General features: G+C 39.6%; 1 protein-coding gene across 5 annotated transcripts in view; it reads left to right on the forward strand.

Moving 5' to 3' along the window:
• The window catches only part of CTNNA2 (catenin alpha 2), a 1,217,480-nt gene that overhangs the window by 1,107,514 nt on the left and 86,523 nt on the right, over positions 1-23,443 (forward strand). For all 5 annotated transcript variants that reach the window (XM_068988298.1, XM_068988291.1, XM_068988305.1 and 2 more), the window contains 2 exons: positions 30-186; positions 4,851-5,051. In XM_068988298.1, the coding sequence (XP_068844399.1) occupies positions 30-186; positions 4,851-5,051 (358 nt within the window). The remainder of the gene's footprint in view (positions 1-29; positions 187-4,850; positions 5,052-23,443) is intronic.

Here is a 23,443-nt window from a genome sequence, read left to right on the forward strand (position 1 = left end):
TATGTCCATGGATTATTTCTAACAAATAGGTCATCAATGCTGCTCTCACATTGGCTGCCCGGCCACAGAGCAAAGTTGCTCAAGACAACATGGACGTCTTCAAGGACCAGTGGGAAAAACAAGTTCGAGTGCTGACAGAGGCTGTGGATGACATCACCTCGGTGGATGACTTCCTTTCCGTCTCAGGTAATCACAAACGGGCCCTTAGAAGATAGTTGAAGGAAGAGAACAAGATGAGATGAGGAATATCTTGCAAGTGTCATGGGTCTTTGTTTCAAGTGCTCTCCTTAGCCCTTTGAGCTTTCAATCATCTCTGCAACTGTGATTGTAACACCCTCTTGAAAATTTGTCTCTGCTGTGCACATTATTTCAAGACACTGAGTCAAGGGATTTAGGGGGAAAACATAACTTTCTGATTGAGATATTAGAAACCTGAAAGATTATGTAAGTAGACCTAGGTTCCTTTCTAGTTCCTGGAGTTCTTAAAATAGGATGGCCTTTGCTACGTCTAAATCACCCATCTAAAAAAGAGTGTGGGATATGAGATTGGTTATGTTGAAAAAAAAATTGATTAGTTATTCCAATTTGCCTGTGTTAAGTTCCACCCCATCCCCCCAACCCTCCCTGCCCCACAAGTAAATGAAGTTATATAGGTTTTTGATAAGCTGGGAAAAAAATCTTAGCCACCAAATGAACCCATTAGAAAGCACTTAGGAACTATTGAGGTTTTGAGCACTTGACCATGAGGTTGTGGAAGGAAGTGAAAATAAACAGAACTCATCATCACTGGAAATTGTAACTTAATGCTTTGTAGATGAAGCCAGACTGAAGGATGGCAGTCCACTCCAGTATTCTTGTCTGGAAAATCCCATAGGCAGGCTACAGTCCATGGAGTCACGAAGAGTCAGACATGACTGAGCAACTTATACACGGGATTTTAGCACATTTGAATAGCCATGTAGTCAATTTTACCTTTAACAGGGCTCATCAATGCTGTTTCAAAAGTGGGTTACCAGCTGGCTCATGAGCCTTTTTCCAAACAGATTCGGCCCAATACACATAGAGAAGTCTCTGTGGGAGCATGAGGAAGGAGGTCACCAGAAGCCTCAACTCCCTTGTGAGGCATTAAAATAACCAAATGGCCCTTAAAAATTCAAATTAACCAGGTGTTGACACTATCCAGAGGTGTATGGAAATCACACCTGCCAACCCATGTGCCCTGGCCTCCACCTGGACTTACTGAGGTCTGAGAGGGAGAGGCGGCAGCACAGCTCACGGGATCCAGACTGATGGAGCCTGACTGCAACCAAAGGGAGGGGATTTCTGGGGCAGGCTTGGTGTATTTGGAAGCTTTTCTCTAGTTGTCTTTCCATTCACCAAGAAACTGACGATGAATTCCCACTGGGCTTGTGTTTAAAGCTTGTCTAAGAGTAGCACAGTTGAACCTGTAGATCTGATGGATGATGGAAAAGCCAACTTTAAAATCATGGAAGGAAAGTCAAGGGAGATGGGAAAAATGAGCCAACACATGCTTGGTGCCGTCAATTAAAAAAAAATGCACAACACGAGAATGGCGAATTAAGTTTTATTTGAGCGATATGAGGGCTGCAGCCCAGGAGACCGCACCTCAGATAGCGCTGGAGAAACTGTTTCAAACAGGTTGGGGCGAAGGACAGTATATATGTGGCTTTGGTAAAGGGGGAGAACATGCAATTAACCACATATTTAAAAGTTTCTGCTGGTCTCATGAAGCTTCTGCTAGTCGTGAGAAACAGTTGTCACCAGGAAGGAATTTAGTGCTTTTCTAGATATGAGGAGATACAAGAATTGGGCTCATAAAATCAGCTCCTGAGACCATCTGACTATCTGAGGACCTGTGCTGCTAGTTTTTCCCTGAGAACAGAGTACCTCATTTCTGCTCTCCTCCCTGAACTCCTTCAGGGGTGCTGAAGGTCAGCAGCTGCAGCAGCACATGATTTAATCATTGTAGAGCAAACGACAAGCACCCATGGCAAGTGCCAATTCGTAGTTGACAGTATCTGTTATTTGTCTGATTTTCTACTATTTGCTTTCATTCTCACCAAAATTTTATGTTAGGTATCACTATTCTGAATCTTCCTTTGAGAAAAGTAAGTCACTAACGGGGAGGTAACTTGGCGGAGGTGGAATTATAATCCAGATTATCCTCTTTCCAGAATCTATATAGTTCTTAGTAAGTCTGGATAAAAGGGTATTTCTCCAGTTTTCACTGCGTCTCCTTTCCCCACCTCCAATCCCCTCCTCTCTCCTGCCCTATAGTACCGTAGGTCCACTATCTCTTCCTTTTTAGAAACCTGACTTGTTCTTCATTCCCCGGGTGCTTTACTTTTGATGACTTGTCAAAGCAGCTATTCTTTTAAACATACCTATGTCCAGGGATTGGCTAATAAAGAACTCAATGCGTTGTCATTCGTGAAATTTTTTGCTTCCCTGATACATGAGTCCTAACAATGCAAAAGATCTCCAAGAAGTGCATCTCTCAGAAAAGCTTAGAAATTGTTCGGCTCGGCATGTTGGGGATCCGAATGGTGGGGAACAGAAGACTGGACACAAAGACTGAGATATTTCTTGTTTCTAGTCAATCTTTGCCAGGATGGCTATCCGGGTCCCCAGAAAGGGAGAGGGGGACTCTCCAACCAGCCTCAGATCTCACACAGCAATCCTAACAGCCCCTGGAAATCTTATTCTGCTACCCTCCCTATTTACAAATGAATAGAAAATATCTATATACTACTTTTCTCAAAGAGGAGTCATTTCAGAACTTAAAACTTTCCCAACTTATCCTTTTCTTTAAATGCATGTATAGAAATTTCTGAGGGTAGAAAAAAGCAAGGCAAGGAGTCTTATCTCAGGCTGTTTCGAAAACGCAAGCTTTTCTTAATTTTCTTCCACCGGGCCTGCCTCTCTGCCACCTTTCTCCCTGCCATTCCTTTGTGCATCTCATTATTACCAGCAACACGAAAAGGCTTTGGGTTCTGCTGATAACACTGTACAGTCCAACCGCAGTGGTACAAGTGCCGTGGCATGCTATGACAGGAAAATGAACAGGCGCTGTCAGGAAGCCGGCCTTGGCAGGACCCGCTGGAGCGTGCCTTTGGACTTGACAATCGGAGGCAGCAGGCACCTTTCCACAGATGGGCTTGACAAATAATGACACAGCCCACTCTGTCCTGCTGGTAGACTGTGGATACAGCCCAATAGTTGGGGAAACTACTTCTCATCTCCTCTGTAAGCTGGAGCCAAAACATTTGCATCAGTAAATTGCAGGTTTGGCCCAGGAGATATTTTGGAATGGCATTAATGACATTTTATGTATCAGTTTCTTCTTAAGGGAATTCTGGCAGGAAACTCTATTTTGGAGGCAACAATAAAAAGTTTTTTTTAAGGGATATTTTGTTTTTCTTTCTTTTTTTCATGCTACCTGAGTACTTAATTTGTCCATATGAAAAGCAACAAGTTTGGGGAGCAATGATGCTAGCTATTAACATTACAGAAACGAAACCAATTTTCTGATGTGGTCTGGGCTCATAAAAAAGTGAAACGACTGTGTTAGAGCACTTAAACTTTTTCTACTGGGCAAAAACTACCATTTTTAATATTGTTTTAAAATGAGCGTCTTGGCTTTAACCATGTGACAGTTTAATTCTTGGGTTTGGCTCACAAAATAACAGGCATCTAAGATCTGAAAAAGCTATTAACTCAATCCCATAATGTCTATAAGTTTTGTTTTGTTTGCCTCTTCCTCTTTCATTTACTTTTTTTTAACTCCAGGGTCTTGAGTTTGTTCCCTTAAAACATTCACAGACTGAACTTTGCTTATGATTTTGGAAACTGTAGTTTTAGAGCTAATAATAATGAAGTAGTTTGGTTGTCAGTGATTTAACATGATTACATCTTTTCTGAAAGAATAAGGCTGCAAAAATTTAAGGACGTTTATCACAAATTATGTTGCCAGCAAATCTTTTTTGATTTTAAAAACTATGCTTCACATTCAGGCGTAATATCCAAAGTACCTAAGGGGTTCACCCCAACAATGTAACCCTCTCTGAAATGCACACGCTTTCTATTATTACTTTCCCTTCTATGTTATTTTCTAGTTGGAACATCATCCCTCTATCTCCTTACTTAATGAATTCTTTCTCTTGAAAATACCTTAGAGTACAAATATATAATTGTCCCCTTTCAAAGGACATATTTATTCAGTATTTCTTCTTTTCTCTTGAAATGTTTATTATGTATTTATTTTTTGTCCAAGCTGGGTCTTCATTGCTCCTCGGGCATTTCTCTAGTTGTAGTGAGGGAGGGCTACTCTCTAGTTGTGCTGCACGAACTTCGCATTACAGCATCTTCTCTTGTTGTAGAGCACAGACTCTAGGGTGAACAGGCTTCAGTAGTTGTGGCGCATGGGCTTACTTGTCCCATAGCATGTAGGATCTTCCCGGATCAGGAGTCAAACCCGTGTCTCCTCCCTTGGCAGGCAGATTCTTTATCACTGACCCACAAGGGAGGCCTTCCGATTGGTTTTTAACAGTGTCAGTGATGTAAAGGGCTTCCCTGATACCTTAGTCGGTACAGAATACTCCTGCAATGCAGGAGAGCAAGGCTAGATTCCTGAGTCAGGAAGATTCCCCGGAAAAAAAAAAAAAAAAAAAGCCAACTCACTCCAGTATTCTTGCCTGGGAAATCCCATGGACAGTAGAGCCTGGCAGGCTATAGTCCATGGAGTCATAAGAGTCAGACACAACTTAATGACTAAACCACCGCCACCAGTGATATAAAATCACATAAATGTGAATGTGTCCTCTCCACAGAAAACCATATCTTGGAGGATGTGAACAAATGTGTGATCGCCCTTCAGGAGGGGGATGTGGACACTCTGGACCGGACTGCAGGGGCCATCAGGGGCCGGGCTGCTCGAGTTATACACATCATCAATGCTGAGATGGAGAACTACGAAGCTGGTGTTTATACTGAGAAGGTGCTGGAAGCTACAAAACTGCTATCTGAGACAGGTAACCATGGATATTAGATTTGACCAAAATGTCAGTCCCATGATGAATTTCCATACCTGAATAAATCTGTTTCATTGTTTCCTGTAGGTCTTTATGCTTCTAAATCACACATGATCATAAAATTGGTATTCTTTATTTCTTGAGTTTGAATTGGAATACTTTAGCAGAATCACAATTTATTGTTTTTGCAGTATATACTACTCTCCAGTTTTTGTGTATAATCATTTGATTCTCACAAGGACCTTATGAAGTAGGCAGATTTTTTATTATCTCCCATTATGAATGTGAAAGTGGAATTTTGAATGAGATAAGAGACTGGAAAAAGGTCACGAGTCTAGAGAATAGTGAGTATGTGATTGGAACTTGGAATTTTGAACTTGAAAAGCATTTCTCTGTTTCTTGAGAACATAGGACTATGAGAAAGGACCATGCACAACCAGGGGCAATCATAAAGGCTTTCAGTAGTACATGGATATGAAGTGATCACAGGAGGTAGTGGTTACTGAAAAGGGGCTAGACTTTCAGTATATGCCCAACTCCACTGGTGAAAGTCTGCATATCCTGTTTCGGGGTACGTGGCTGCCCTCTGGGGAATCATGGTCTTGATGAGACACAGTTACTTATGACAGGGAGCCTGTCATAGTTCTCTAATCCACTGAGATGGAAAAAAGACTTTCTTCCACTGAGTTAACACAACAGCCCATAACTTTGGATAGTTATGTCAATGACTGACCTATTTTTTAGTAGTTTTTGCTCTTAAGTGATGTCTCTTGGCTTCAGACCCTTTCTAAAATCTCTCGTGTCTTGTGTATTGATATGTATGTGCCTTAGTTGCTCAGTTGTGTCTGGCTTTTTGTGATCCCATGGACTGTAGCCTGCCAGGCTCCTCTGTCCATGGAATTCTCCAGGCAAGAATATTAGAGTGGAGTGCCATTCCCTTCTCCAAGGGATCGCAACCCAGGGATCAAACCTAGTCTCCTGCACTACGGGCAGATTCTTTACTGTCTGAGCCAGCAAGGAAGTCCATTAATATATGGGGGAATGAAAGTAGAAAGTCCAGGGAAGGAGAGAAGATGAATAGAATTTAACTCTATATGTTGGCTGGAGTTATGAATGGGTAACAAATCGAGTTCTGTGTATACATAGAAGGAACTCACCTCAGCTTCAGTGGGAATCGTCTCTGGTCTTTACATGAATTTTGGAGCCCGCTGCTACTGTTACTGCTGCTGCTAAGTTGCTTCAGTTGTGTCCGACTCTGTGCGACCCCATAGATGGCAGCCCACCAGGCTTCGCCGTCCCTAGGATTCTCTAGGCAAGAACACTGAAGTGGGTTGCCATTTCCTTCTCCAATGCATGAAAGTGAAAAGTGAAAGTGAAGTCGCTCAGTCGTGTCCAACTCTTAGCGACCCCATGGACTGCAGCCCACCAGGTACCTCCATCCATGGGATTTTCCAGGCAAGAGTACTGGAGTGGGGTGCCATTGCTAGGCTTTTAAAAACAGACGTATCTCTGAAAAGTCAGATATGGCAGTGTTCTAAGTTCTACATGATAAGACATGTTAGTAGAAATATGTTTCCTTCTACAGGGAAAGGATATTTACAAAGACTTCTGTAGCTATTTGCTAGTCTAGAATAGCAAGGAGAAACAATAGGTAAACAGACGTTAGTTGCTCACTCTGAAATATATGCAGAAAGGGAATAGGGTCATATCACATATCACCCGTATCTAGGGATTGTTGCTCTTGAGAAGCCTGACAGACTTAGAATTAGAAATAATAATGACAATAATATGATATATCTACATTTTAATTAGGGGCTTCCCTAGTGACTTGGATTGTAAAGAATTTGCCTACAATGTGGAAGACCTGGGTTTGATCCCTGGGCCTGGAGAAAGGAACGGCACAGTGGAGTGGACCGGTATTCTTGCCTGGAGAGTTTCATGGACAGAGGAGCCTGGCAGGCTATAGTACATGGTGTCACAAAGAGTTGAACATGACTGAGCCACTAACACTTTCACATTTTAACTCATGCTTCCCTGATGGCTCAGAGGGCAAATATCTGCCTGCAATACAGGAGACACAGGAAACATGGGCTCGATCTCTGGGTCAAGAAGATCCCCTGGAGGAGGAAAGGCAACCCACTCCAGTATTCTTGCCTGAAAAAATCTCTGGTGGGCTACAATCCAAAGAGTTGCAAAGAGTCGAGTCAGACACAACTGAGCGACTAAGGCCCCCCACCCCGCCCCACACACAGTTTAATTAACTGAAATTCAGCACTATTTTCTTTCAAATAGACTTGGCCTTTGCATTCACTAGAGCAACACAGTGCAAGTCATACAGTGTTACTATACTCATTTAAAAGAATTAGAAACAGGTACTTTGGGGCTTTCCTGATGGTCCAGTGATTGAGACTTACACTTTTCAATGCAGAGGATGTGGGTTCAATCCCTGATTGGGAAGCTAAGATCCTACATGCCCTGGGGCCAAAAAACTGAAACATTAAACAGAAGCAATATTGTGACAAATTTAATAAAGAGGTAAAGACTTTTATAATGATCCCCTTCAAAAAAATCTTAAAAAAAAGAAAACAATTATTTTACTCTCCAGTATATGTTGTTTTTTTATTCCCCCATTCACCCTTAAAGGGACCCTCTCACATTTCTGCAGTTCTCAGTTCCTGACCCATTGCTTCTATTATGTTATGAAGTCTCAGCTTCATGGGGTATATCTGATACATAGCAGCATTTCCTCCAATCTGTCACTGAGTGAAGAGTATCCAAGAAGGGTGGAGGACATGGAGACAGAAGTCTCAGCTCACAACTGCTTGGAATTGATGATTGTAGCAGATAACACCCAGAGCTAGTTTACATGTGATTTTGTGCATACAAAAAACTTCAAACATTGTTTAAGAAACATTCTGGAACTTTTTCTTATTGCATCTTAGAGTGCTTTAATGAACAGCAGGAGTGGTACCCATGGGGTCAAAATCTACATAAAGGCAAGGACAGTGTGCTTAGTTGAGTGAAATATTTTAACATAATTTTCACCCAAAGTCTTAAAATGTAAATAATATTCTGGTTGAATTTTTTTTTTTTTTCACTGAAAAAAAAATCAGTGAAACAGAGCAATCTACCCTGGATTATTGTTGCTAATCAAGATTTTGCTCTTATTTGCTAATTTTCAAATCTTTAAAAATTATCATCTCAGCCCTTCTTTTGCAGTGATTGAGTACTCTGAGCACTTAACTAAAGGCACCTTCCTGCTTCTGATTTCCCCATCCAAGTCTTAATTGAAAAGAAGAGAAGGGCAAGGAATTTAGATTCTTTCTGTTTTTCATCCTTTATTGAAGATCACTAGGAAAGCAGCCAGGTAGAAGAGACTGAAATAGACAGATTATAAATAACTAGCAGAAAATATAGGAATACATGTCAAGGAAAAGTAGATATTAGTGGGCTAAGAACTAGAATATACAAGATGTATAAATTATTTTCCTTCTAGCCTCACTGGTTCTTTTCTTTCCTAAACAAGAACAGTATTGTTTTTTTTATGGGTAACAAGAGAGGTTGTCTAAGAAATGAAAGCAAAAATTTAGCTGTTAGTAGGACCATTGACATATATACTGATTCCTCATGGAGGAAGAATGCCTCTGTTTGTCATTCCTATGACGATGCCCACTGGCTATCTCATGTAGAACATGAGGTTTAAAAATGTATAATATAATGGTGACTTAGGCTTCCCTGGTGGTTCAGTGCTAAAGAATCCTACCAATGCAGGATATATGGGTTTGATTCCTGGGTTGGGAAGATCCCTTGAAGAAGCAAATGGTAACCCACTCAAGTATTCTTGCCTGGAAAATCCCATGAACAGAGGAGCCTGGCAGGCTATATATAGTTCATGGGGCCGCAAAAGAGTCAAATATAACTTAGCACCTAAACAACAAGAGTATGGTGACTTAATACCTAGAATTTCTCCATGAGAAATGATTAAATATACAAGCTAATAAAAAACTTTAGCTGTTAATTCACTGGTTGCTAATTAGAATTGTTGGGGAATGTACTGCTGCTAAGTCACTTCAGTCGTGTCTGACTCTGTGCGACCCCATAGACAGCAGCCCACCAGGCTCCCCCGTCCCTAGGATTCTCAAGGCAAGAATACTGGAGTGGGTTGCCATTTCCTTCTCCAATGCATGAAAATGAAGAGTGAAAATGAAGTCTCTCAGTCATGTCCGACTCTTAGCGACCCCATGGACTGCAACCCACCAGGCTCCTGCTCCTATGCTGGCACTATTGGTAATGAACCTGCCTGTAGGAGATGTAAGGGACACAGATTAGATCCATGGGTCAGAAAGATCCCCTGGAGGAGAGCATGGCAACCCACTCCAGTATTCTTGCCTGGAAGTTGCTTCAGTGGTGTTTCATTCTCTGAGATCCTATGTACTGTAGCCCACCATGTTCCTCTGTCCTTGAGATTCTCCAGGCAAGAGTACTGGAGTGAGTTGCCACGCCCCCCTCTAGAAATCTTCTCAACCCAGGGATAGAACTTGCATCGCTTATGTCTCTTGCATTGGCCAGGTGGTGGTGGGGTGTTCTTTATCACTCATGTCACGTGGGAAGACCCCAAACTCCTATTCAGATCACTAATACCCAAGGCCCACAGAAAATGGAAGGTGACACCACATCCCTCCAACCCTTGAAAGATGAAGCTCACCCGTCGACAGGACCCAGATGAATCACCCTGGACCCTCAGATAGAGGAAGATTCCTCTATATGATCAAAAGACAGGGGGGAATGTTGGGACTTGACCTGAGCCATGACAGGCTCGACAGGCCACACTAGGCCTAGGCCTCAGGTTCTTGTAAGCATGAGTTATAATTCTAAGAAGCCCCACCAAGGTCCCTGATGACACCAAGGTCCCCCCCGATGATGCCAAAGTTAGGTCATTCACCACGATGACCCAAGGTTGAGTCAATCACCACACGCCAACTACACTATTGCTGAGACAAAAGACCGCCTGTATATAAGCAGCTGTGATTCAGAGCTCGGGGCTCTCGTCAAGACTCCACTGCGCTGGATGAGACTTGGGCCCTAGCTCGAGCTAGCAATAAAGCCCTTTATGCTTTTGCATTGCTGCGGACGTCTTATTCTCTCAGTTTTGGGGACTCAGACACCGGGCATAACATTTTGCTCCTGATTTTTTTTTAAATTTTGTGCAGTCACTTTTTTTTATACAAGTTTGTCAAACTTTGTCCTGAGACTACATTTTATTTGGGGGAGAGAACACAGGGCAGTGGGCAAGGAGTGAAAGGTGCCAAGAAAAGGGGGGAAAAGGAAGAATCCAGGACATGGAAGACAGATCACTGTTTTCTCTTGCCTTTTCACAACCTACCAGGTTCTGCTCAGTTTTATTTCTGAGTTGTTTGATTGAAGACTCTAAGGCAGATGTTCTCAGCCTCTGTATTTTTGACACTTGAGTCTTGGTAGTTCTTTCTTGGGGTGGAGGGAGCTATCTTGTGGATTAAAGATGCTTGGCGTCCCTGGCCTCACCACACTAGATACTTGTAGAACCTCTTCCTTTCCCACTTCAAATTGTGACAAAGGTGGCTCTAGACATTGCTAGATGTCCTTGGGGTGGACAAAATAATCCTCACTTATGATAATTGCCACAAGAGAAAGAAATATTCCAAAATAAGAGCAAGTTTAAATAAGGCAAAATGGAGCCTCTGTATGATGGCCATAGGGTATGGTGACGAGAGCGGAGTGAGAGTCTGTTACAAAGAATGAAAAAAAAGGGCAGAATGTTCAAAGAGGCTTGACTAGACCAGAGTTGGATGCTAATGGGATTTGCAAATACAGGCCAGTCTCTGTTTTAACATGTAAATGATGCATGTGAGGTGCTCTGTAGAGACCAGCTTTACCAACTGACTACATTCACTAAGTGGCTAAAAATCGAGAAAGTTCCAAAGAGTGATGAGACAGTTTGTATTTTATTTTCGATAAATTACTTAGTAAAGAGTAAGTAAAATTTTTTTGAAATGTATGTTTTGTTTTGACATGAAAGCTGAGTTACTTTTGAAAACACAATTTTGTGGATTATTAGTATGTTAAAATTTTAGGATGACATTGAATAAAAATGTGCCTATTTATTTTTTATAAATCTAATGTAGGCTAATGGAAGCACCATAAACATGATGTACATCAGACCAACTAAATACTTACATATTTAATTGCCTCTTTAGTAAAAACTGAATTATAACAAATTGCCAATAGCTTGGTAGTGAGTGCACACCCAATGAGATCCATCTTTGGAGATCTTGTTTCCAAAGTCAGGTGGCTGTGGAAAGTGGAAAAGGGTGTACATTCAATAATGTTATGCTTAGATATATAGAGAGAAGCTTGTTCTTCACTGAACAGATTATGTTGAAATGCATTTTTGTAAGTTTGATGGCTGATGCAAATTTGTAGCAATGTCTACATCATCAGATTGAGAGAGCTTTGGAACCATGCCATCAGTTCCTTCTTCAGAAGGGACCAAAAAATGAATATTAAAAAAATAAGTCTCTTTAATGAGGATTCTATTATTAATCACTTCATATATGAAGATTAAAATTCCATTATTTTGGAAAACACGTGGACCAAACAGATGGTGTAAAATTTTTTTTTTTTTTCTCAAGACGTTTAAAAGAGCAGTTAAATGTTCACAGAAATGTTGAGGGGAAGGTATCAAGATTTTCCATATTCCCTGCATTGTGCACATGGAGTGTGTCTCCCGTTATCAACATCCCCTACCAGAGTGGTACATATTTTACCCTTGATGAACCTACATTGAAACATTATAATCACCCAAAGTCCACAGTTTACATTTTGGCTCATTCTTGGTGTTCTATATTTTGTGGTTTTTGGACTAATACATAATGGCATACACCCATCATGATGGTATCATGCAATGTGTTCTTCACTGCCCTAAAAATTCATTGTACTCTATTAATCCCTCTCCCCCTCTCAGTCTCCTGACAAACACTTGTCTTTTTACTTTTTCCATAGTTTTGTAATTTCTAGAATGTCATATAATTGGGATCATATAGTTTGTAGCCTTTTCAGATTGACTTTTCTGACTTGGTAGAGATGGTATAATTTTTACTTTCATACTTCTGTTAAGTAAAGTTTTCCTAAGAGAGGTTTTTTTATATCATTTCTATATATTTTGCCCAGAAAATGTAAGAGGAACAAATAGAAAGTACCCAAACTGGATATGATAATGAGGGATACCATTGTGTTAGTACCATGTAGATAATGAAATCCAGGTAAGAAGTCAGAAGAACTCTATTCCTTGACTTCTACCAACTAAATGTGACCTTACATAAATTAGTTCATGCCCCTGAGCCTCAGCTTGATGTTTTGTCATCTAAGTATGGTCGATATTGTTTATTTTGTTTATATGTGTTTCACTGTTTGCTTGCTTCTTGACTGAACTCAACATGGACAATTATTGTCCATGAATCCTCTGCATAAACCCTCTGCTCTATCTGGACAGGTGTATTCATTTTTCTCCAGGCAAAACACATCCAGGCTGTTCTCACTCGCTTTGCTGCATCTTCACCATTTTTCCTCCTCCTCTACATCTGTGTATTGAAATTATACTTATGAGCTGACTCAAGTTTCAGTTGGAGGCAACAAGAATCTATTTCTGAGTCTGATGACATTTAATATGTCTTCTTCAGTGTCAGTGGTCCACAGATAGATTGTCAGTTCTTAGAGGCAGATGTTCTTATATGTGCATAGGGCCTAAACTTGTATCATCACACCATTAGATCCCCTGGAGAAGGGAATGGCTACCCACTCCAGTATTCTTGACTGGAGAATTCCATGGACAGAGGAACCTGGCAGGCTCACAAAGAATTAGACACAACTGACGGACTAACACTTTCACTTTTTTCAGCTTTAATATGTATGTATTGATTAACTGAATACAAAAAATAGGATATGATTTTTTTTTTTTCAGTACAGAATAGCAGCCTAGGGCTTATAACTCAAGATTCCAGGATTAAGAGAAACACTTTCTTTCACCTGCTTTTCTACATATCAAAGGAGAATAATGTTGGCCAGTGGGGAGTATGCTTATTTCACTTGATCTGATTTCTTTTTTTTTTTTTTTTATTGTTCCACTCTCAGAAATTAATAGAATGAATGTACAGAGAAGTAGAAGAATATATTGCATGCTAAGTTACTTCATTCATGTTCATCTCTTTGTGACCCTATGAACTGTACCCCACTATGCTCCTTTGTCTATTAGATTCTCCAGACAAGAATACTGGAGTGGGTTGCCATGCTCTTCTTAAGTGGAAAAATATAGTAGACCCAAAATACATTATGAACCAATTCAATGTAATTAAGATTTATACAATTTTCATACAAAAGTAGGATACAAATTCTATTCAAGTTCCGATAGACTATAAACTAGGAGACACTGGAACATAGCCCGAGACATAAGACCAGGTACAGAAATTTCATCATCTAAAGGTACAGATCATACAGAGTCTGTTCTCTTATTATTGTGGAATTATGTTAGAAACCAATATCAAAAGATATTTGAAAATAACACACATATTTTAAAATGCAGTGTGACATTTACCAAGAGACATCTCAATGAAAAAAACACAGAGGATGATTAAAGAGAAGAAAGAAATTAATATTAAAATGAGAAATTAGTATCAAAGATAGTTTAAAGAAATCCATGTATTTGGAAATTAAATGCCCACTTTTAAATGAGGGATATATCTAAGAAGCTATAACAAAGAAAATTAGAAAATATTTGTAATAGAATAAAGATGAAAAGAAAATTTACCAGAATTTATTGCATGCAGTTGAAGCTGCTCAATGCAATTAAATACAATGTGTAGTTTTAAATAAGGTATGAAAGCAAATAATGAACACAAGTATAAAATTTTGTGTGATCTGAGCAAAATTTTTACTTTAATAATACTGTGTCACATGTTAATTTCCTGTTTTTATTTTTTTACAAAATTATATTTATATTCTCAGAATTGGATTAGAAGTTTCAAGCTTCATTCAAAATTTTTTTAAATCACTAAGATAATAAATTTTCTAGATTTTTAGCAATAATACTAGATGCCAAAATACATGGAAATATATCAAAATTTTGTTTGAATATAAATTAGAAATCTAGCATTCTGTTCATACTAGGTTAAACAAGTAGAATTAAAATATCATAAGTTTTTAGATGGGCAAAAATTCCTGTTTTCTAAAATATTATACATTCTCTTTATATATGTATACATATATATATGTATATATATACACAGGAAAGTGAAGTCGCTCAGTCGTGTCCGACTCTTCGCAACCCCATGGACTGTAGCCTACCAGGCTCCTCCGTCCATGGGATTTTCCAGGCAATAGTCCTGGAGTGGCTTGCCATTTCCTTCTCCAGGGATCTTCCCAACCCAGGGATTGAATCCGGGTCTCCCGCATTGTAGACAGACGCTTTACTATCTGAGCCACCAGGGAAGTATGTGTGTGTATATATATATATATATATATATATATATATATATATATATATGGTTAGTAAAGACTTAAGAAAGAACATTAAGAAAAAGAGATGGAGAAATTGGAAAACATAAACTAAATGAAATGGGAGCACTGAATATGAAGTAGAAAAAGTGAAACAAGCTAGGTAAAAGTAAAAGACTGTCGTATTCACTTGATCTGATTTCTGTTGCTAGTGGCATCAAGTGTTATGATTTGATATGTCAAAGTGACCTGCCTATCCCTATGGACAGAGGGTATGGACAGAAGTAAGATCAATATCAGAAGAAGGTGGCAGGGCCAGATTATTGGAAAGACAAAAATATTAGATATTAGACCTGGAAAGCCTATTACAGTCTTTACTTCTCTGTAACTGACCTTGAAATTAGATTATGAAAGTAATGAATTTCAACAGAAGCTATAATGACTGAGATTGTTCAGCCTCAACTTCCTAATATATTTTAAATGCATTTTAATATAACTCTAACTATTGGTGTAGACCATTTTATTTCTCCCTGAAAGGTCAAAATCATTACAATATGGAGGAAATGTCTTACTTATTGGTGGTTGTGGTGTTCATGGAGGTAGGAAGTCAGAAGTGTAGGAGGAATGAGAGAGAAATTTCATTCACGTAATAGCCCTTAAACAGGCAACATGTATTTGTCTCAAACCCTCGACTGAAACCTACATACTTGAAGTATTGTACAGATCTGGCTGATGGTGTTTAATATTTATTTGTTTTGTCTTGAACGCAAATGTAAGGTTTCTTGCTCAGAGAATACATTTCTTTCTTAGTAACAGTCACCTTGCCAGAACCTTCCCTGTGCTTCATTCTACGTTTCAAGGCAGTGTGATGAGGGCAGATAAATTCTGTCTACATGAAGGAGGTCCATACTACAGGGAAAGAACCACAAAATTATAAATGTGGGAGCTTATATAGGAATTGTTCAGCTGCCTCCCTCCCTGTCCTGAGGAGGAGAGAAAAACCTTCACTCTTTAATGTTAATAAACTCCCTTCAGGAAAGACTCCCCAGGTTGTTACAACTCTTCGGAATACAAATGAATGGCTCCTGTGGCTTCAGTCCCTTTTGAAATGTAAATGTATATCTCTGGGGAGAAAGTGAAAGTGACGTGGCTCAGTCATGTCCAACTTTTTGCGACCCCATGGACTGTAGCCTACCAGGTTCCTCTGTCCATGGGATTTTCCAGGCAAGAGTATTGCAGTGGGTTGCCATTTTCTTCAGAGGATCTTCCTGATCCAGGGATCGAACCTGAGTCTCCCGCATTGTAGGCAGACATATTACCGTCTGAGCCACCAGGGAAGTCCCTCTATTAGAGAGTTCATATTCCTTATGACATTATCAGTTGTCTGGGGACTCTGCTTTCAAAAATACCTATAATAGTTTAAACATAGTCCCTTGTTTCTTTATTTTAGCTTTACCGAGGTATAATTGATATGCCAAAAAATTAAAACCTGTAAATCTCCCTCCAGGTTATTTTACCATTTTAGGACTTCTATTGAATTATCCCTTGAACCAGGTTACCAGTCATTTTTGCTTAGAAAGTTCTGTCCACGCAATGCAGAAATATGAAAATATCTTCTCTATGCTGACTGGTTTGTACACAATATGTTCTGCTAGAATTAGACATGACCAGCTCTCTCAGGGAGAGGGACTCGAGGTGGTTCTAACTCTAGAACCATCTGAGATAAATACAATTTGAGAAAGGAAGAGAAACAATTTTAGCCTGATAATAAATTTCCAGCATGGAAGTGGAGATGGCATAGGGTGGATATAGGATGGCTCACAATCACACACTTAAGGAACAACACAGTGAAATAAACAGCCCTTTTCTAGTGTCCAATTTTCAAAGTAAAACTAAAAATGTATTTCAGTGTGAAGTAGTCCAATATCCTCACCCACACTAACATCACTGCAGAGGTAACTGATGTTGCCGACTACAGATACAACATAATATAAAGTTGGGCCTCTTTATGTACGATTTGAATCCCTTGAGGGAATGCAGGAAATGCAGGACAGTTCTTGGAGAGCCAGTGATGTAGGGGAGTAATCACATGGACACCAAGGTGGACTGAAAAAGTCAGGGGAGTAGAAGGGAAGCTGTTAAGACACCGCTGGGTTTCTAGTCCAGGTGACCTACAGAGATAGGTTAGAAACTCGGGAATGGAAGGTTCAACGAGGATGCTCCTGTGCAGGTAGAAGAAGCAGGTCAGCATCGACTTTGGGTAAAAGCTAGGTGTGAGATGCTGAGTGGATCTCTTTGGCTAGGGCTCAGGAATTTCCCAGAAATCCACGAACACACATAAAGGATGACATTAGTGGTTAAAGAAGTAGCAGCTGCAGGTTTCAAGAACTGTTGAAAGGAGTGCAGAGTGGGAATGTAGTTTGAATACAGAATGTGTGTGTTGTGTGTATGGAGTTTAGAAATGGGTAGGGGAAAGAGGATAGGGATAGATAAGGTGACTTACTATTCATTTGGCATGTGTTGTATTTAGCATTCGGAGAATTATACTCTAGCCAACATTGTATAAAATTTGTTGAATTAATAAAATACAATATCAAAGTTTTTTTCCCCCTTAAGAAACTTCAAAGGCATCTGGCCCAGCGTTCCTGGTACATATAATTGCCACTTTATCATTGTCAGTTAAATCTAGGCATTGACTGGCTTTCCAGTAAAACAGAGGTGCCTGGTTAAAGGACACATTGGCAATTTAATTATTGTTTTCTAATGACCAGGCCACGATAAACTGTGGAAAATTCTGAAAGAGATGGGAATACCAGACCACCTAACCTGCCTCTTGAGAAATCTGTATGCAGGGTCAGGAAGCAACAGTTAGAACTGGAGATGGAACCACAGACTGGTTCCAAATAGGAAAAGGAGTACATCAAGGCTGTATATTGTCACCCTGCTAATTTAACTTATATGCAGAGTACATCATGAGAAACGCTGGGCTGGAAGAAACACAAGCTGGAATCAAGATTGCTGGGAGAAATATCAGTAACCTCAGATATGCAGATGATACCACCCTTATGGCAGAAAGTGAAGAGGAACTAAAAAGCCTCTTGATGAAAGTGAAAGAGGAGAGTGAAAAAGCTGGCTTAAAGTTCAACATTCAGAAAACTAAGATCATGGCATCTGGTCCCATCACTTCCTGGGAAATAGATGGGGAAACAGTGGAAACAGTGTCAGACTTTGTTTTGTTGGGCTCCAAAATCACTGCAGATGGTGACTGCAGCCATGAAATTAAAAGACGCTTACTCCTTGGAAGAAAAGTTGTGACCAACCTAGATAGTATATTCAAAAGCAGAGACATTACTTTGCCGACTAAAGTCCGTCTAGTCAAGGCTATGGTTTTCCCTGTGGTCATGTATGGATGTGGGAGTTGGACAGCGAAGAAGGCTGAGTGCCAAAGAATTGATGCTTTTGAACTGTGGTGTTGGAGAAGACTCTTGAAAGTCCCTTGGACTGCAAGGAGATCCAACCAGTCCATTCTGAAGGAGATCAGTCCTGGGTGTTCTTTGGAAGGAATGATGCTAAAGCTGAAACTCCAATACTTTGTCCGCCTCATGCGAAGAGTTGACTCATTGGAAAAGACTGTGATGCTGGGAGGGATTGGGGGCAGGAGGAGAAGGGGATGACCAAGGATGAGATGGCTGGATGGCATCACGGACTCGATGGACGTGAGTCTGAGTGAACTCCGGGGATGGTGATGGACAGGGAAACCTGGCATGCTGGGATTCGTGGGGTCGCAAAGAGTCGGACACGACTGAGTGACTGAACTGAACTGAAAACTAAAAAGGAAGACATGAATTTCCAGTTCTTACTGAGTTATATCATATTCTCAGAATCCTAGGGACTGCAAAAGACATGACAGTTCTTTGTCATTTCAAGGATATCATGGATATCCATGGTAGTGGTAGTGAAGTGTCAGAAGGGCCAGTGCTGGTGTCCACAGGAAGTGGTGGCCAAGATGCATTAATTGGGCACAAGTGAGGCAATAATAGATTTCTTTCAGCCAGAATCACTACCACACCAGCGATAAGGATTTGAATCAAAGAAATGAGGAATTTGTCATCAATCAATAATAGGGGTACATCATTAGGATATTCCAGAAATATAATAATCTGATTAGGAAAAATAAGAAACTATACTTAAAACTGGGATAACAGATGGATGTAAGAACCAGAAAAATTCTGTATATTCTGGTGAAAGTGAAAGTGACCCCATGGATTGTATCCCACCAGTCTCCTCAGTCCATGGAATTCTCCAGGCAAGAATGCTAGAGTAGGTAGCCATTCCCATCTCCAGGGATCTTCCCTGATCCAGGGATCAAACCTGGGTCTCCTGCATCACAGGCAAATTCTTTATCACCTGAACCACCTGGGTCTCCCATATTCTGATCAAAGTGACCCCAAAATGACCTCCTTACCTTGTTTGACTTTCTATATTTTACCAGTTTTCTAACACTAGCTGGTTTCTTCTTAGAGAGGGAGTGAAGTCTTCTGTAACCATACCAGCTGATCGCACTCCTCTGTGCCCCATTACTCACTGTCACTCATTAGGCCCCTACTGTATACTGCCCTGTGTTGCAAACTCTGTTTGTCCATTACTCTGTCTTAAGGTGTCTCTCTGTTTTCTGAGTCTCTATTTGTGTGTGTGTGTGTGTGTGTGTGTGTGTGTCTCTCTCTGTGTGTGTTGCTTTCTAATTTAATTTTAACACCTTGAGATCTAAGACTACCTCGTCATTTCCTCCAACCTTGATGAGAATCAAAGCTCAAAAATGTTTATTCATATAAATGAAAAACATAATTGACATAGTATAATACCTTATTTTAGGGGTTGTACCTTTTCTAAAAATTACACACTTAATGATCAAGATCAGAATCAATAAATTCTTAGCATTTATGTCATCTTAAATTTTAAAGCCTTACAGGTGCCAAAATTAACTATTTATCAATCTCAGTTTCCACAAACACTGTAGCTAAATAAGGCATCATGTTCAATTTTTTATTCATTCTTTAAGCTTCAGAATTAAATATGCTATCCTTTTCTCTTAACTTATAAAGCATTTGTGATTATTTTTGAAATGCTTATTATAAAATGTAAGAATTTTCCAAGCAAGCATTTTCTTTCCCTGGGGAAAGGAATTTGTGTCTAGACAAAAGCAGATGCATGCTGACTGATTCTCTTAGGGTAGTTATCGTGGATAGAATTTAGAAGAATTTTTTTCCTTCTTCTAAGCAGTCCTTTTTCATCTTTCATCAAACAATTCAGCTCATGGGTTATGTATGGCCTTCTGGAACTTGAATTTGATTTTGATGTTTGAAATGTACATTATAATTTTCCAAACATGAGTTTATGAAAATGGCAGCTTTTAGGAACTCCCACAGAGGGAACAGATGACTGATTCTGACTAAAGAAAGTCTAGAATATACACGGTATGAAAGAATTTGGACTAACCAGGAGGATACTGATGGTTTTCTGGAGAGGTAGAAAGAGCTGACAAATAGTCACCAGGGAATAGGGGACAGATGAAACTGGACTTCTTTTGTCCTGGCTCCTAGCTTCCAGAGCTCATCATTTCCCACCTTGATTTAGTTCAGTTCAGTTGCCCGGTCCTGTCTGACTCTTTGTGACCCCTATAGGCTGCAATTAGCCAGGCTTCCCTGTCCATCACCAACTCCTGGAGCTTGCTCAAACTCATGCTCACTGAGTCAGTGATGCAATCAAACCATCTCATTCTCTGTCATCCCCTTCTCTCCCCGCCTTCAATCTTTCTCAGCATCAGGGTCTTTTCCAGTGAGTCGGTTCTTCGCATCAAGTGGCCAAAGTACTGGAGCTTCAGCTTCAGCATCAGTCCTTCCAATGAATATTCAGGACTAATTTCCTTTATGGTGGACTGGTTGGATCTCTTTGCAGTCCAAGGGATTCTCAAGAGTCTTCCGCAACACCACAGTTCAAAAGTATCAATTCTTCAGTGCTCAGCTTTCTTTATAGTCCAACTCTTACATCCATATATGACTACTGGAAAAACCATAGTTTTGACTAGATGGACCTTTGTTGGCAATGTAATGTCTCTGCTTTTAAATATACTGTCTAGGTTGGTTATAGCTTTTCTTCCAAGGAGCAAGTGTCTTTTAATTTCATGGCTGCAGTCACTATCTGCAGTGATTTTGGAGCCCAAGAAAAGAAAGTCTGCCATAAGGGTGGTGTCATCTGCATATCAGAGGTTATTGATATTTCTTCTGGCAATCTTGATTGCAACTTGTGCTTCTTCCAGCCCAGCATTTCACATGATGTACTCTGCATGTAAGTTAAATAAGCAAGGTGACAATATACAGCCTTGACGTACTCCTTTCCCAATTTGGAACCAGTCTGTTGTCTCATGTCTAGTTCTAACTGTTGCTTCTTGACCTGCATACAGATTTCTCAGAAGGCAGGTAAGGTGTTCTGGTATTATCATCTCTTTTAGAGTTTTCCACAGTTTATTGTGATCTACACAGTCAAAGACTTTGGAGTAATCAATGAAGCAGAAGTAGATGTTTTTCTGGAATTCTCTTGCTTTTCCTAGGCAATTTGATGAATAGTTCCTCTGCTTTTTTAAAATCCAACTTGAACATCTGCAAGTTCACATTTCACATACTGTTGAGGCCTGACTTGGAGAATTTTGAGCCTTACTTTGCTAGCATGTGAGATGAGTGCAATTGTGCAGTAGTTTGAGCATTTTTTGGCATTGCCTTTCTTTGGGATTGGAATGACAACTGACCTTTTCCAGTCCTGTGGCCACTGATGAGTTTTCCAAATTTGTTGGCAAATTGAGTGCAGCACTTTCACAGCATCATCTTTCAGGATTTGAAATAGCTCCACTGGAATTCCATCACCTCCACTAGCTTTGTTCATAGTGATGCTTCCTAAGGCCTACTTGACTTCTTCACATTCCAAGATATCTGGCTCTAAGTGAGTGATCACACCATCGTGGTTATCTGGGTCATGAAGATGTTTTTTGTATAGTTCTTCTGTGTATTCTTGCCACCTCTTCTTAATATCTTCTGCTTCTGGTTAGGCCCATATAATTTCTGTCTTTTATTGTGTCCATCTTTGTATAAAATGTTCCCTTGGATATCTCTAATTTTCTTGAAGAGATCTCTAGTCTTTCCCATTCTATTGTTTTCCTCTATTTCTTTGCATTGATCCCTGAGGAAAGCATTCTTATCTCTCTTTGCTAGTCTTTGGAACTCTGCATTCAGTAGGGTATATCTTTCCTTTTCTCCTTTGCATTTAGCTTGATTAAGAGTTACCAAGAGAAAGCATAGTGAAAGTTAATATATCACTGCTTCAGAGAGAGTATACTTTGATCTGAGAGCATTTAAATATTATTTCCATACTTCCTCCTCCACATTTAAAAAACATTTGAGGATACTTTACTCAAGATTCAAATCCAGTCAACCAGCTAATATATAATAGTATGCATTTGAGATAGAAGGAAAACACTTTCGTAAGAATATTATGTTAAGTTGGCTGGTTTTATAGAAAGTGTGTCCAATTTGAGCTAAGGAACCTGGGTTTGATTTTTTTTTCTAGTTATGAGCTTTTTGATAATGTCTCTTAAGTTTTAAAGATTTTCTTTCCTCATGAATCTGAGTAAGGTCATAAAGAAATATAGTGTTTAACACTGATTTTCTTGGCAATGAAGATAAAATGAAAATTCTAAGAGTGAGTTTATAAAATCTTGTCCTGAAGGCAGATTTCATAGGAAATTCATTATTAAAAATGCAAAGCCATCAGAAGGATGATGTAGTCCTGCCAAGGAGAGAGAAAGGTATAAAAGCAGGGAAACTGTTTTCAGGGTAAATTGTACCAACTTTCCAATTTTCAGAGATTTGAGGACAAGTTTGTGTGCTATTTTCAGTTCACTTCCCTCTCACAAGAGCCGCTTTTTAGTGATAAATCATGTAGTTGTACCTCGAAGTTCTAGCCAAAGGCACTGGGTAATTTCACTTGCTGTAAACAAAGAAAAGGGAGCATGGATGGGTAGATACACAGGGTCATGATGTGAAGAACCATTTATTGTGAGTATTTATGTGCCTAGCATGATGGTCAGCTTCTTATATACATCCCACTTTTTCATTCCTTGAAGGCAAGATCATATTTATTTGCCACTTCATTCCAGTGGCTAAGTACTACTTGTTTTTACATGTAACATTGTATATAAAATTTGTTGAATGGATTATTTCTTAAAAGCTTCCCTAAAACCTGAAGACCAGCTCTTTTACATTTGAGTAAGCTGAGGCTCAAATTGAATAATAAATATACTTTATTGTATAAATAATAAATAAATATAATCAAATATCAAGAGTCAGTTAATCTCCTGCTTCGGTGCCATAAATATACCAGCACCCTAAACCAACATAATTGCTGCAAGTGAATAGAAATATAAATATGTCTTGTTGACTATTTTTACTGTTATTTCTACCTCTGGCATAGCATATTCTATTAGTTAATATTACTGTATAACACATCACCCCAAAGCTTAATGGATTAACATTACAAGGATTTACTATCTCATAGTTTGTTTGGGTCAAGAGACCAGCACAGCTTAGCTGGGTGGTTCAGATCTTAAGTTGAAGAAAGTAGGGGAAACCACCAGTCCATTCAGGTATGATCTAAATAAAATTCTTTATGATTATAGAGTGGGGGTGATGATTAGATTCAAGGGATTAGATCTGGTAGACAGAGTGCCTAAAGAACTATGTATGGAGATTTGTTACATTTTACAGTTCAGTTCAGTTCAGTCACTCAGTCGTGTCCAACTCTTTGTGAACCCATGAATT

This window comes from Capricornis sumatraensis, chromosome 1, assembly GCF_032405125.1.
Source record: "Capricornis sumatraensis isolate serow.1 chromosome 1, serow.2, whole genome shotgun sequence".
Taxonomy (NCBI): Eukaryota; Metazoa; Chordata; class Mammalia; order Artiodactyla; family Bovidae; genus Capricornis; species Capricornis sumatraensis.